The sequence below is a fragment of the Carlito syrichta genome, unplaced genomic scaffold, assembly GCF_000164805.1.
Source record: "Carlito syrichta isolate Samal-C Ts95f unplaced genomic scaffold, Tarsius_syrichta-2.0.1 Scaffold311873, whole genome shotgun sequence".
NCBI lineage: Eukaryota > Metazoa > Chordata > Mammalia > Primates > Tarsiidae > Carlito > Carlito syrichta.
In genome coordinates, this window is record NW_007255969.1 from 525,447 (window position 1) to 540,875 (window position 15,429).

At 45.1% G+C, this 15,429-nt stretch overlaps 1 protein-coding gene across 1 annotated transcript in view; it reads right to left on the reverse strand.

Annotated features, from left to right (window-relative positions):
* BACH2 (BTB domain and CNC homolog 2) overlaps positions 1-15,429 on the reverse strand; it is a 297,095-nt gene that overhangs the window by 77,052 nt on the left and 204,614 nt on the right. The window contains exon 4 of the mRNA XM_008069240.2: positions 13,168-13,422. Coding sequence (XP_008067431.1) covers positions 13,168-13,410 — 243 coding nt within the window. The 5' untranslated portion in view covers positions 13,411-13,422. The remainder of the gene's footprint in view (positions 1-13,167; positions 13,423-15,429) is intronic.

Sequence of the window (15,429 nt, forward strand, 5' to 3'; positions counted from 1 at the left end):
CACACACACACACACACACACACACACACACACACACACACACACACACACACAGTTCTCTGAAGGCTATTCTGTATTTTTTGGTACCTTACTCTAGTGCCCAGTATCTTGCACTGTTATAAAATTCTCCTCTATTATAGCTGAAATCCCTCATGTAAAATTGGCAGGCTATTTTTCTTGTTGCCAGTGAATAAGAACATCTGGTCAACATTGACTACAACAGCCTCACACAGGAGGCCTGGAGATACTTTGTTAAACAGAACTTTGCAAGGTTATTGCATTTCTCAACATGAACATCTTGCAAATCAGATGGATTTAATTCATACCAAAAAAATCCTCAGAGTAACAAAGAGTGTGCTTCAAGGATCTTCTCTTAGTATTCGGATGACTTCCCAAAACTATGACGTTCTTACTCTGAATCTTGGCATTCCACGGTGTTAGTCTTTCCACCCCCTTATTTGTGTGGTACAATTCAATTCCCGGGCAACTACAGATATACTTGGCAGATAGAAGAAGAACAAAGGATATTCCCCACATAGTTCAAGACATTCAGTGGGAAAGAAGAATGACAGTGCACACATCATGACAATGACAGTGGCCATCTTCCTGGCCTTTTAGTAATTTTCCTTGTTTTCCCTACCAGCCATTTTACTAACTAATGAAACTAGAATAATAGATACGTCTTGAGGCATCAGAAGAGTGTCTCTAGACAGATCTTTGAAGTGACCCATATAAGTTCTTTTTTTTTTTTTTTTTGAGTCAGAGTCTCACTCTGTCACCCAGGCTGGAGTGCAGTAGCAAGTTTACAGTTCACCTTAGCCCCAACCTTCTGGGCTCAGGCAATCCTTCTCCCTCAGCCCCCAGAGTAGCTGGGACTACAGATGCGTGCCACCACACCTAGATAATTTAAAATTTTTTTTTAGAGACGTGGTCTATGTTGCCCTTGCTAGTCTCGAACTCCTGGGCTCAAGCAATCCTCTTGCCTCACCCTCCCTAAGTGCTGGGATTACAGGTGGGAGTCACCATGCCCGGCAAGTCCTTCCATTTGACTAGTGCCACTCAACACGCCTTGGCACACACAAGTGTGTGGCCACTGCTCGTGGAACTGCCCTGCTCTACTCAGTTCTGGCTGTTGAGATCGTCTCCAGGAATGATGTCATCTATAGACTACTTTTAGGAAGAATCATCTGTCATCTGGTTTTGCATCTACAGAGCAAAAAAATTAAAGAAACTGACAGAAAGAAAATGATGGCTTAGAAGTAAAGACTGAGAAAGAAATGAGTAGCAATGACATGCAATACTGTCCTCTATGAAGCAGAAGATAAAACGAAATGCTGCTCCTTCACCCAGCTGGAGGCCTGTAATTGTGACCTGCTCTATTCCTCTTTTGATTTTCTTCTAAACCCAGGAATCTTTCATTGGCTAAGTCCCAGCATTTATTTTTTTTTTTCATCTCTGGGCCAACTTTTGGCTTGCTTGGGAACAGCTGCCAGTATTTCTCTTTGCTGCCAGTCAGTCAAGAAGTGTGCTCCTGTTGGCAGCCTGGCTCCATCCCACCCAGGGTGTGGAATGCATTAACTTTTTCACAAACAGCCTTTGCCAGGCTGCACATGAAAGTACATCTCATACAGCAAAGCTCGCTGCATCACTGGCTAGCTTGGAGGTGGTGCCAGTGTCAGTTAGGGAGACTTGTCAACATATTGTAGGAGTCTATGGCGAAGTGATGAATTTTACTATATGCACCAAATTAATGTGAAAAAAGAATACTTCCGAGACAAGAGGAAATCAGGAGTGCTATTGTTTAATAGCTCTGCTCTGCAAAGCAAAAACAAGCCAACCTTTATCTGGTCTGCAATTTAGGAACCAAAACAAATCAAGAATATAAATATAAAGGTATTAACTGATTAGTGTCTACAATTTTATTCTACTTTCTTTGTGCTTCTAAGTACAGCTTTTTTTTTTTTTTTTTTTTAAACTGACAACCACGTATCACTCCAATGCCTGGATCTGATCCATTTTATTAAAAAATTCCTGAATCAATTTCCTGGCTTACAGTTTATCCAACCAAGATTCCAGGTGTTCTCACCATAAGAAGGGCCTCTTTCAAAAGCTGTCTGCTTTTATGACTGCACACCCACCAGAAGTGTCGTGAACGCCCCAACAATGGAGCTGGAAACCTCAAAGAGCTTGGTGACATTCCAGTTTTTGAATGAAATGAGAATCCATTAAGATTATTAGGTAACTTTACTGATATTCTCCAATTTGTGCCAAACGTGAAAGCTGCCAAAGAAAAGACAGAACAAAAACTAACTCTTGGATTCCAGCTCTGAGTATTTTGGTGTGGAAGCTGTATTTTCTTGTAAGCCACTTAAAAAACATACCATGCTTTCACTGTTTAATTGCAATCTCAGTTTTCAGGAAACAGAGAGAAATGAGATACATAATCAATGTTTCTCTTCCGTTCAGCTTTCAGCCTAAATGGTCCTGCACTTTTATTGGCAAAGTCGGATAGGTAATAACAGTGAACAAGAAATCTATTCTAAGAAGCACTGGCTTGAGTGAAGTACCACCACATCAGGAGTGACTCAACCATCTACTCAGGAGTGATTACTCTGCACGGATGAAGCCACGCTAATTGGACAGTGGCTTGCTGCCAGCTTGTGTTGGCATGACCCACAATACCCTGGGCTGCCAGCCATCATGTCTTTCTCATACCTTTTTTGGGGGGAGGGGGGTTATAATCTGGATGGGAAGTGGAAATAATTTTAAAAATCCTCTCAAATGATATCTAACTTCTTATCATGAATTAAAAGTTTAATTAAGCACCCTGTTAAAAGGCCCAGGTTCTACGATTAACTATGACAAAATAATAGTTATGATTACTGAGCAAGTGAGGAACTTCATAACTCTGAACTTTGTCTATAAAGCAATCATCAACTTTAACTGAAACAGTGAAAAGACTCCATAATAGGAGAGAGAAATAAAGGTAAGGGACATTTGGTTCGTATATACAGAAGAGTTTTAAAATACATAGATACATGGGTAACTAAGTCTATGAAATTTAGTACAAACAACTGTACTGTCAAAGGCTTTGCGAAAAATCCATTAAAAAAAGCTGATTACTGCGGTCATCATCTATGAAGGATAAATAGGTTTAGCAAAAAGAAGCCTTAGAACTGTCTTTGAAATCAGGTCACTTAAAAATAATTTTTAGACATGTCTTAGGTTTTTGTCTACTCAACTCCTACTACCATGCCAAAAGAGGAACGCATTTCTGCATAAGTTTCTTTAAATAGGACTTACTGGCCTCAGGATTTAAAAAATGTAAGAGGTTTGGAAACAGCTTATGTGTCTCGGTTTTAAAATTAGCTATCGCTGTGGCTATTTTCACACTAGATTTCCCTCCCTCGGCATCAGCATCATCCCGCAGCCTCCAGAGATGGAATCACAATAGTATTAGCTCCCCTTTCCATGGTTTCACTTTCTTGTGCCTCTGTCTGCGACTGAGGCCCAGATTTCAAGGCTGGAAGTCACCTTTGCGTTACTATAAATAAGTTCTGCCTGCAGGCGTTTCAAAACTATCAGTACGATTCTAGGACTTGAAAACTTCTTACTTGCCAGCTAGTAGTTACCTGGAATATTTTGACTTCTTCTTATTTATTTGCTTTTTTTTTTCCAGCTGCCGTCAAGTCTCACTAATGCAACCTGGAAAATTGCACACAGCTTTTAATGAGGATTCTGAGGTAAGAGCCATTTCATCAGAGAAGACTGTTCTTTCCTTTTATGGGAATAATAACACCTACTGTTTCTATAGCACCATCCTTCCAAGAAGTTTCACATATCACATTTCATTAATCTGAACAGCAGCCCTGCAAGTCGAGTGGTAACTAGTATTGTTACTCCCTGCATACTCATATTGAAATTGAGGTCATTAAATGAGAAATAATTTTCTTGAAACCCTAAAGCCTTCTGAAATGGCTAAAGAACCATGCTGTGCATCTTCTACAATCCACCCATGTCCTAGGTGACTAACTAGCCGGATGGTCCTACAGCTCTTTAACTATCAGCTCCTGTGAATGACAATAAGACCCTTCTAAAATGTCAGGGAGTTTGTCACAGAAATAAGCAAGAGAATTGAGCTTGCTCCTCGTCTGAGGTCCTGTGGTTTCCTCCTCTCCTGGCCAGTCTGTCTCCAATATTCATGCCATTTCCCTCCCTCTTAATCCACACATCTCTCCTCTCTTCCTGATCAGCAGGGTTCCTTCTTTTCCCCTACAGCAGGAACCTAGCCAAGTTCAAGAACTATAAATCTATGACACGGAATAGGACCTCAGAGATCACCCAGTCAAACACCGTCATTTTCTAATAGGGATGTACTTTGCTAAGTTGAGTCTGTCTGGTTGGTTGGTTGATCCTACCCAGTCTCATGTACTCAAGGACATTCACTTAGCAGTTGGACTTCTGTCTCCTGTATCATCAAGTTTTCTCTCTCTCTTGGAACTTTCCCATCAGCCCAGGTATTAGTCCAGATAGGTTAGGTTTTGCTGTGGTAACACAAAAAGCACCAAATCTTAACGGCTTGAGCTAAAAGTTTATTTCTCATTCATGTGAGAGTCTAATTTGAGTCAGACTCCTCTCTTTATTGGCTCTTCTCCAAAGTGACTCAGAGAGCTGGGCTTTAGCTCCATCATCTTGAGGTTCTTTGACAGTTGCGTGGAAGGGACAGAGCATAAAGACCTCAAAACCAGCCTACATTAGCTTTCTCCAATTCCTCTCTTCTCATTCTCTCTAGAACACAATCAAATTGGTTTTTGCTTTTACCGCTTCCCCAAAAGTGCTCAATGTAATCACAAATGGCCTCCAAATTGCTGGATGGTCAATTTTCTGTCTTCATCTTTTTCAGACTATCGACATTATTTGACACAGCTGCTTTCTCCATCTTCCCTGAAATACTCTCGACCTGGCTTACAGCAGACTACACCTTTTTGCTCTTCTCCCACCTCAGTGATTACTCCTCCTTGGTAACCACTGCCCTGCTGGCTCCTTTTCATCTCCTCGACCTCTTAATTCTGGAAAGCCGCAAGACTCAATCCCGAGACCCCTTTCCTTTTCTCTCTCTCCCCACTCCCTTAGTGACCATATCTAGTCTTCTGGCTTTCAGTATTCACAATATCCTGGTCTTAAAACTTTCCTCTCCAGGTTAGACCTGTCCCATACATTCTGGCCGTGTGTATGCAACTGTGCTAGACGCCTTGCCTTAGATGTGAACTGGCATCTCAAGATATACAAAACAGAACTCCCGATCCTGGCCCCTGCCTCCCTCCTCAGCCTGCTTCTCCCAGCCTTCACGAGTCTCAGTTAATGGCAACTCTGCTCTTCCAGCTGCACAAGCCTCAGATCTTGATGTTATCCATGACTCCTCTCTTTCCCTCCCACCTCCTATCCAACTTATAAGAAATTCCCGCAGGCTCTACCGTCAAAATATCACCAGGATCTGACACCGACCACCACTCCACGGCGATGGCCCTGGTCTAGGCCATCATGTTGTGCTTGGGTTACAGCCTTAGCGCCTTACGTGTTTTCCTTGCTTCTGTCCTTGCCCTCTTTCTACCTACTCTCATGCGCCCTCGGAATGATCTCCTGTGAAACCTCCACTGGCTCAGTGCATTCGAAGCAGAGGTACAGCATTCGCCGAGGAGTGCCTCTGGCCCCATCCCCTCTGAGACTTGCCGCTTCCCACGCTGCCCTGGCTCACTCTGTTCCTGTGAGTCAAACATGCCACATCCCCCGTGGCCTCTGGATCTTTTCCTTTCCGTTTCTCCTGCCCAGCTCACTCTTCCCCCAGGTGGCCCTCTCAACTCCTTCAGGTCTATCCTCAGTCACCCCCTCATAGGCCTTTCTGGGCCACCCTGTTTAAAATGGCAATACCTATATCCCGACACTCCCTAACTCCCTTCTCTGCTTCGTGTTCCTCAAGGGCATCCAACGATGTGCATTTGACACTTGTGAATTTTCTCTCTTTCCTCCTCCTCCCTGCTGGAGTGTCAGTTAGGTTCCTTCAGCATCTAGAACAGTGCCCTTTGGTACACAGCAGGACCGGGATGCATATTTATGGAATAAATGACTGAGGAGAAAAGAAGCCCAAAGACCTCAACTGGTATATTCAAGACCTCACGTACCAAGGCTAACACAATGGTTTTCCCAGTCTCTCACGACTTTTAAAGTCTGACCTGCCTGAGCTCTTTTTTCAGGCAAAGGATGCTGTCTTTAGAGTTTTATTTAGGCGGATGGGGTGAGGCGCAGGGTAGGTGAGTTCTTTGTCCTCTCTCCTAGTCACACCACTTCCCAGGCTTCTCCCCCTGTTTCCGCCAAACCACCTTCCCCTTCACACGCAGGCTGTTGTCGCCCGGTGCCGTAGCGCTAAATGTTTCCTGTAGCACGTTACACACTGAAAGGACTGTCCAAAGATCATCATGATTGTCTTTCTGCCTCCTTAAAAGACTGAACCTAAACCATCCCAGAGACATTAACAGCTTTCATATTCTCGAAAAACTTCCAGACAAGAAGATTCCATAATTTCCCTGCTGGCATCTGTGCTTGGCAATACTGCTGCAGGAAAGTTCTTTACTGCACCCCGTGGTTAAGACTTAACAACAAATGCCTCTTCTTCAGAATCCGTCTGGGTCAGCTTTCCTTCTTGTTTAGCACTGAAAAATGAGATTTGCCCCAAAGTGGAGAGAAAGAGAGGGAGAGGGAGGAAGAAAGGAAGGGAGAGAGAGGGAGAGCGAGACAGAGAGGGAGAAGGAGCCAGTGTCAAAGAAGTACAAAGGATAGAGAACATACGCCAGGGGAGTCTGAAATGTATTTATCCACCTCAAGCTTCAGTTCTACCTGCAGGGACCATACCCACCCCCACCTATCGCCATTCCCTGCACGGGCCCTTCCCCTTCCCTAGGGGATGAGAGAACAGGAGAAACAAGCCAAGAAAAGGACACGGGGCTTTGTCGGTAACTTCCTGACAGCAGCTCTTCCCTTAGCATGGCATGAGGGAGACAAGCAGCCGCCCAAGGACGGGGTTGATGTGCAAAGCCATCTTCTAAGGAAGCACACTGCATCCCTACCCTCTGAACTCCACACACCACGAGACTGAACTTCATGATTGTGATGCTGCTTCCAAGATGGCTAGCACCTGGCCCATCTTGGAAGCTAAGGAGGTGTTGGCTGGGCTACCTTGAAGCCTCTTGAGCAGGGGAAGAACGGCCCTGCAACACTGGCCCATCAACCCATTCTTGCCATCTCTTAGCACGAAACATACATACTCATTACAAACAAAGCGGTCTGTTTAGTACATCAGGAAAATGCCGAGCACGAGGGCTAATCGCCTACTGTTTGCCGACACACATGGAGTCACACTCAAGTCCTAGAAATCTTAGGGACTGCCATTCCATCAAAAAACAAAACCAAGACAATTCAATTATTCCTTGACTTCTAGAAGGAGGCCTCTCTCTTTCATGTAGAGGTTATGCTGGGCTCTGTGAATGACTCTAACTTGCTTGCAATGGCGCCACCCCTCACAACCTAGGATTACATACGACCTAGCATACGACCTAGGATTAGGACTTTGCAACTGGACAGTAGCTGGAAGCAAGATCTGGGTCTGGCCCCAAATGACCAAGCAGGGGAGGGGGAGGGACGGCAGTATGCATTTGGAAGTTTCATGATCCCAGGAGGAAGTCTCAGCCTTGGCCATGCTGGCCTCCTGAGAAACACAGCAGTTGGCTGGCGGGGTAGCACACAAGGGTTAAGTGTGAACAAGGGTGGGGAACAGCTAGAAGTTGATTTGAATTCGGTGATAGGACCGTGATGCGGTTTAGAGATTTTCCAAGGATCTAATCTAATGCCTTTTCTTACATCCTAGAAACAAATGCCAGTTAGTTCCAGACAGCTACTTTCCAAGGCCGTGTTTGAAATGTTTGCTTATTTACCACTTAATTCAAATTCTATGAAATCATTCACTGTGTTAGGTGTGACAGTCACCACTGTGCCTGCGGGGAGATTTCAGTGCTCATACAGCAAGCAGAAGAAAACAATGCCTAGCACGTGGGGCCACTGGCAGGTGCCCTGGGCAGAGGGGGAGGCCTCTAACAAGGAGGCCTCAGAAACAGCAACAAATCCACAAAGTAAAAAGCCAACGTGGCTGGCGTGGCTTGCATGTGTCGTCAACAAGACACTCGCAGCTGGATTATTGACAAGATGAATCCATGTTTCATAGGAAAGAAAGGATCTGGCTCTGTCTGAAGATCTCAGGGACATGAGCAATCAGAACATTTCAATGGTCTGGAGGACGTACTTAATGTAGGGTGGCAGTTATTATACAGGGTGAGGAAGAAGGAAACTAGCACACAGCAAATTCCCACTTCATTGGAATCAATCCAAAAGGTCAAATTGTAGACTTTTGTGCAGTGTCTATATAATATACCTCTACTTAAAAAATTTAAAGTAGAAATAAGCAATTATCTGGCTCAGTCTGTAATCCCTGCACTTTGGGAGGCCAAGGCGAGTGGATTGCCTGAGCCCATGGGTTTGAGATCTGTCCAGGCAACTTGGCAAGACCTCATCTCTACAATAAATCAAAAATTAGCTGGGCGTGGTAGCGCACGCCTATAGTTCGGGCTACTTGGAAGGCAAGATGGAAGGATTGCTGGAGCCCAGCAGGTCGATGGTGGGGTGGCTGTGAGTGTGTCACTGCACTCTAGCCTGGGTGGAGTGAGACTCCAACTCCAAAAAAAAAAAAAAAAGAAAAAGAAAGAAACAAGCAATTATCAGGGATTTGATCTAAAAAAAAAAAAAAGATACTTTAAGGCCGGGCATGGTGGCTCACGCCTGTAATCCCAGCACTTTGAGAGGCAGAGGAGAGAGAATTATTTGAGCCCATGGGTTTGAGACCAGCCTAGGCAACTTGGTGAGACTTCATTTCTACAGTAAATCAAATTAGCCGGCAACGGTGGTGCATGCAGCTACTCGGAAAGCTGAGGTGTAAGGATCGCCTGAGCCCAGCAGGTTGAGGCTGTGGTGGCAGTAAGCATAATTCCACTGCATTCCAGCCTGGGCGACAGAGTGAGACTCCGACTCAAAATAAATAAATAAATAAACAAATAAACAAATAAATAAAATTAAAAAGACACTTTGGGTTTATGTCATATATCATATATATACATTGGCATCCCAGTTCCTTGACATTTGTCTTTGGTGTTGCATTTGATAAATAATTCAAGGACTTCAGAATTTTAGAAGTTTGTACAGGTAAGAACTGGGGCTTGGAGAGATTATGTGACTAGACCAAATCCCAGTGCCAAAGTGGGGGTGGGCCCAGGATCACAGCACCGGGTTAAGGGAGTCTCAAGAATGGGCCGACAGAGTGACCACAGAGAGACGAAATTACATACAGTACGGTTTTGATTATAATTTAATATAGCTTTTTTTTTTTTAAATCAGTAAAAAACATATAAATGAAATGGTTCTTGGGGAACAGATAATAAATTGACTTTCTCCGAGATGATTCTGGATAATGGAAGTTTTAAAAATATTCTCAGATAATTCTAGAACTGGAGTCAATAAGAAAGGCATTGTTGTTGTCCTTCTAGGTGACCAGGGGACAGGCACTGTGCTGAGAACTTTTGTTTTTGAGTTGGGGTCGCCCAGGCTGGAGTGAAGTGGAATAGTCATGGTTCACTGTGGCCTTGTTTCTTTTTTTTTGAGTTGGAGTCTCACTCTTGTCACCCAGACTGGAGTGCAGTGGCATGCTCACGGCCACCACAGCCTCGACCTGCTGGGTTCAGGTGATCCTTCTGTCTCAGCCTTCCAAGTAGCTGGAACTACAGATGCATGCCACCACACCTGGCTAGTTTTTGTGTGTGTGTGTGATTTATTGTAGAGACGAAATCTCACCTAGTTGCCCAGGCTGGTCTCGAACCCCCAGGCTCAGGCAATCCTCTTGCCTTGGCCTCCCAAAGTGCTGGGATTACAGGCTGAGCCACTGCACTGGACCTCATCGCGGCCTTGACCTCCTGGGCTCAGATGATCCTTCTGCCACAGCTTCCCAAGTAGCTGGACTAACAGGCACATGCCACCACACCCAGCTAATTTGTTTTTATGTTGTTTTTTTTTGAGTTGGAGTCTCACTCTGTTGCCCAGACTGGAGTGCAGTGGCTGCTCCTGGCTACCACAACCTCGCCTGCTGGGCTCCGGCGATCCTTCCGCCTCAGCCTTCCAAGTAGCCGGAATTACAGGCATGCCCTACCATGCCCAGCTGGTTTTTTGATTTATTGTAGAGATGAGGCCTCACCAAGTTGCCCAGGTGGGTCTCGAACCCGCAGGCTCAGGCAATCCACTCACCTCAGCCTCCCAAAGGCGCGGGATTAAGGCTGAGCCACCGAGCCCGGCTTGTTTTCATGTTTTTTGTAGAGACAAGGTCTTACTATGTTGCCCAGGCTGCTCTCAAACTCCTGGGCTCAAGCAATCCTCCCGCCTCAGCCTCCCAATGTGCTGGGATTACAGGCGTGAGCCACCATGCCCAGCCCTGAGAACTTTAATAACTATCATCTCACAGAATCCTCATGGCAACCCGGCTGCCCCCATTGTTGTGGATGAGGAAAATCCAGCTCAGGATTCTCTGCCAATACCACAGCTGCTGTTCCTCGGCCTTCCCACGTTCCTTGGTACATAATGCTTCACCCTCCACCCCATCCCAGCCGCAAGTACATCATCTTCAGCTGATCGATCATGTCCTTTTGCCCTGGTGCTGGAACCTCTCTAGCTTTCAACCCGCTAGTGGCATGAGGGGTGGTGACAGAGCTTCCTATGGCAAGTACATGACCAAGATACTAATGGGAAAATGCTGAGTGAGTGCTTATGCAATCTTCATCTTCAACAGCTGGCCGCTCTCCTGCCGAGCAGGGGTGCATCAGCTGTTGTTGAATCAGGGACAGAAATCTGATGACCTCTCCACCTGCCATATCTTGTTTTCCTACTTGTTTTCTTTTTAAACATGTTAAATTCATTTTTTCTTTTAAAAGACAGTGTCTGGCTAGGTTGCACTTCAATTCCTGGGCTCAAGAGAGCTTGCCTCAGCTTCCTGAGTTGCTCGGGCTACAGGCATGTGCCACCGTGCCTCCCTATTTGTTTTTTGTACAGTTGGGGTGCCCAGGCTGAAGTGTAATGGTGTGATCATAGCTCACTGCAGCCTTGAACTCTTGGGCTCAAGCAATCCTCTCACCTCAGCCTCCCAAGGAGCTGGGACGACAGGTGTGTGACACCATGCCCAGCTAATTTTTTTTTGATATAGACAAGGTCTTGCTATGTTGCCAGGCTGGTCTCGAACTTCGAGCCTTCAGTGATCCTCTTGCCTTGGCCTCCCATGGTGTTGGGATTACAGGAGAGAGCTGCCGTACCTGGCCCGTATTTTTTATGTTGAATTTGAATGCCTTTCGGTGGAGCAGGTATTTATCCCGTCACTTCCTGCTGTCTTATATACAGCCTGCTTTAGTCAATCATACTATTTTCCAGGCCTCTGAAGGCATCTGGGTTTGTGACCCCTGGAATTTAAGGCTAGTCGTAACCATGAGCACCTCACATTTGGTGATGGGGTCTTTGGTGTCTCCTAAGGCTGCTGTGAAGAGCTGCTCCGTGGAACACTGCACAGCTCTGGGGGTACGATTTTGCAAAAAAAAGGTGTATTTCCAAGAGTGGTGCAGTACACAGCTTGTGCAACTGTTGGTGGTGGCTTGAGAGCTGTTCACAGAGCTGGTGGTACATAGGGGATTATTCTGCCCTGAACACAAAGTGTCACCCCTAGTCCCAAGAACATGAAGGAAGTCAGGATGATGGAAGAAGAGCAACTGTGTACGGCTCCAAAATTCCTGCGGCTCAAGCCATCTGACTGTCATCTCTGGAAAGAGCAGGTCCAGTGACTGGTGTCCCCAAAAGTACTAAGACGACTAGACTCATTGAAGTAATGAAGAAACCTGAGTGGGGTGTTTTCAACAAGGGTGAGAAAAGCGCATTTACATTTCTTAGAACCTTCTTATGTCAACGGCTGCTGCGTTTACTGGCTGCTTTTATTTCCCCCCAAGCAAGGAAGGTGCTGTGCATGCCTTGATGCTCATCCTCTCAAGGGAAACCGAGCAGTCCTTACGCCAGTTGAAAGACAGAAATCAGCATAGCGATTCAAATCCCACTTCCAGGACTGCACCAAACTGAGGCTGAACTACTCAAAACCTGAAGCGCAAGTGAACTAGAAACCACGAGTGACGGAGCCGCAGGTGAGCTTCGGTTCCCTTAAGAAAGAGGCTCTGTTCATATTCTGCACCTCTGAGGCTTCAAATGTATCAAATAGAAACTGACTATACCACAGACCTAACGTGTGGGTGACATCAGACCCGGACAGGGGATGTGGCACATGGTATACCTTCTAGCTACTAGTCAGCCAGTTTCTTTTTCTTTCTTTCTTTCTTTTTCTTTTTTTTTTTTGAGTTGGGTCTCACTCTGTCACCCAGGCTGGAGTGGAGTGGCACAATCGACTATGGCTCAAGACAGCCTCAACTCCTGGTCTCACGTGATCCTCCCACCTCAGCTCCTCAAGTAGGTGGGACTACAGGTGCATGCCACCATACCTGGCTAACTTTTTTTTTTTTTTGATTCAGAGTCTTGCTCTGTCACCCAGGCTGGAGTGGAGTGGCACACTCACAGCCACTGCATCCCTGACCTGCTGGGCTCAGGCGATCCTTCTGCCTCAGCCTTCCACGTAGCTGGAACTACAGGTGCATGCCACCATGCCCGGCTAATTTTTTGTAGAGACGAGGTCTCACCAAGTTGTCCAGGCTGATCCCAAACCCCTGGGCTCAGGCAATCCTCTCACCTCTGCCTCCCAGAGTGCTGGGTTACAGCTGTGAGCCACCGCACCCAATTTTTTTTTTTTTACTTTTTGTGGAGACGAGGTCTCACTATGTTGCCTAGGCTGGTCTCAAACTCCTGGGCTCAAGCAATCCTCCCTCCTTGACCTCCACAAGTGCAGGGATTATAGACATGAGCCACAGTGCCCGGCCCTCAGCCAGTTTTCTGTAAGTCAATAATCGTCCATTCACAACTGCACAAACCAAATGATTGTACCTCCTCAGGCAAGCTGACCACCAAGTCATTTTTCGTCTGTCCGACCAGCGCCTGCCAGAAGTATTCACTGCATGCAGCCAGCACAGCCCGGTGGGCCCGGAACTCCTTCCTCTCCACGATCAAAGTCACGTCACAGAGAATATCCTTTTTCCGCTGGTCATTGAGGCCCAGGAGGATGTTGGTGCAGTGGACTGTGGACTCATACACATACATGGGGGAGTCAGGCTTCTCATCCACAGACATGCCGTTCACACCCTGAAAGACAGAAAGGCCGAGTCACTGCAGCTATAGAGTCAGAGAGGCAAGGCGAGAAAGAACACGGTTCCTGGGTCCCATGGCCATGAGCCCGGCAGAAAGGAGCAAAATTGCCAACCAGCACGTTCATGCTTGCCAAGTACAATGAACTCAGAAAACACATCTGGAAAGTCAAGTTCTACTGCTGACTTTTATCCTTTCCATTTACTGCATTCTTTTACTCCATGGTAACAAAGCCAGATTAGATTTTTTTTTTTTTTTGAGATGGAGTCTCGCTCTGTTGCCCAGGCTGAAGTTCAACAGCAAGATCATAGCTCACTACAGTCTCAAATTCCTGGGCTCAAGCAATCCTCCCATCTTAGCCCCCTGAGCAGCGGGACTAGGTGTGAGCCACCATGCCCCAAAGTCACATCTTTTCATGGAACACTTAAAACTTACATACTTTAAAATACTTTTAAAATTTGGTACCCCTTACTTTGTTTGACTGCTGAAAAGGAACTTTCACATATAAATAGTCCCAAGGCAAGTACTCATTGAGATTTGTGTTAAGAGGAAATGAATCGTTTGGAAGCATTTATAATGCTGTCTTGATGAAGCACAGGTAAGTTCCTAAGTTGCAGTTTGGCCAAGATGCCAAGTAGAGTAACTACCTAATCACAATACATAATTTAACAAGTGAATTAAACAGTAGACATACTAACGAGTAGATACAGTCAGCTGTCACATCTGTCCTCTGCCGCGTCAAGGTGAAGCACAACCAGCATCAAGTTATTGTTGCTCAACTCTCAGAAAGATGTGGGCTTGTGCCATCACTAACCCTGTAGACATTTTTTTTTTTTTTAATAGGATTCTCACTCTGTTGCTCAGGCTGGAGGGCAATGATATATTCAGAGCCACTGCAGCCTCAGCCTTCAAGTAGCTGGACCATGCCCAGCAAATTTTTTGATTTATTGCAGCGATGTGGTCTCACCAACTTGCCTGGGCTGGTCTTGAACCCTCCAGGACTCAGGCAATCCTCCTGCCTCTGCCTCCCAAGGTGCTGCGATTATAGGTGTGAGCCACCATGCCTGACCTTATGCCTATCTTTCTGAAGGAAACACAATATATCACAACAGAAATCACAAAGAAAAATTCAGCAATCAAGATTACTTTTACAAAAGAGTTCTTGGCTTTAAAAAGTATCTATTGAGGTCTTTTAAAATATAGTGTCTGTAACAAATTTACACGACATAGTTTTTCTGTCATGTTTACTACTAGTACAAATTCCGGTAGTGAGTCCTACTTGGTTTTTTTTTTGGCTTTAATCTTATTTTTAAAAACAGCATTCACATACAATAAACTGTAAATATTTATAGTGTACAATTTGATGTTTTGATATTTGTATTCAACTCTAAAACCAGCATCACAGCCAAGATAGTGAACATAACCATTACCACCAAGAATCCTTAATAGTTCCTCCCTCGTGCCTCCCTGTATCCCAGCCTCTGCAACCGTTGATCAGCTTTCGACACCATATATTAGTTGACGTTTTCTAGAGTTTTAAATAAATGGAATCATACACTCTTTCATGTCTGGCTTCTTTTACTCAGCATAATTATTTTGCCATCTATCCATGTTGCTGCATGTATTATAAGTGTGTTCCTTTATTGTTGAGTAGTGTTCTATTGTATGGATACAGCACAATTTTTTTCCCAACCGTTGGTGGATATTTGGGTGATTTCCACTTTTTGGCTATTACAAGTAAAGCTACTATGAAAATTCATGTACAATTCTTTGTATGGACACATGCTTTCATCTGTCTTGGGTAAACACCTACCAGCATAATGAATGGATCACATGGTATGTGTAAATGTAACATGTTAAGAAACTGCCCCGCTGTTTTCTAAAGTGGTTATACCATTTTACATTTTCACCAGCCGTGTATGAGTGTTCCAGTTCTTTTACATTCTTTGCCAACATTTAGCATGGTCAGTCTTCCTAACTTTGGACATTTTTATTCTAATACTA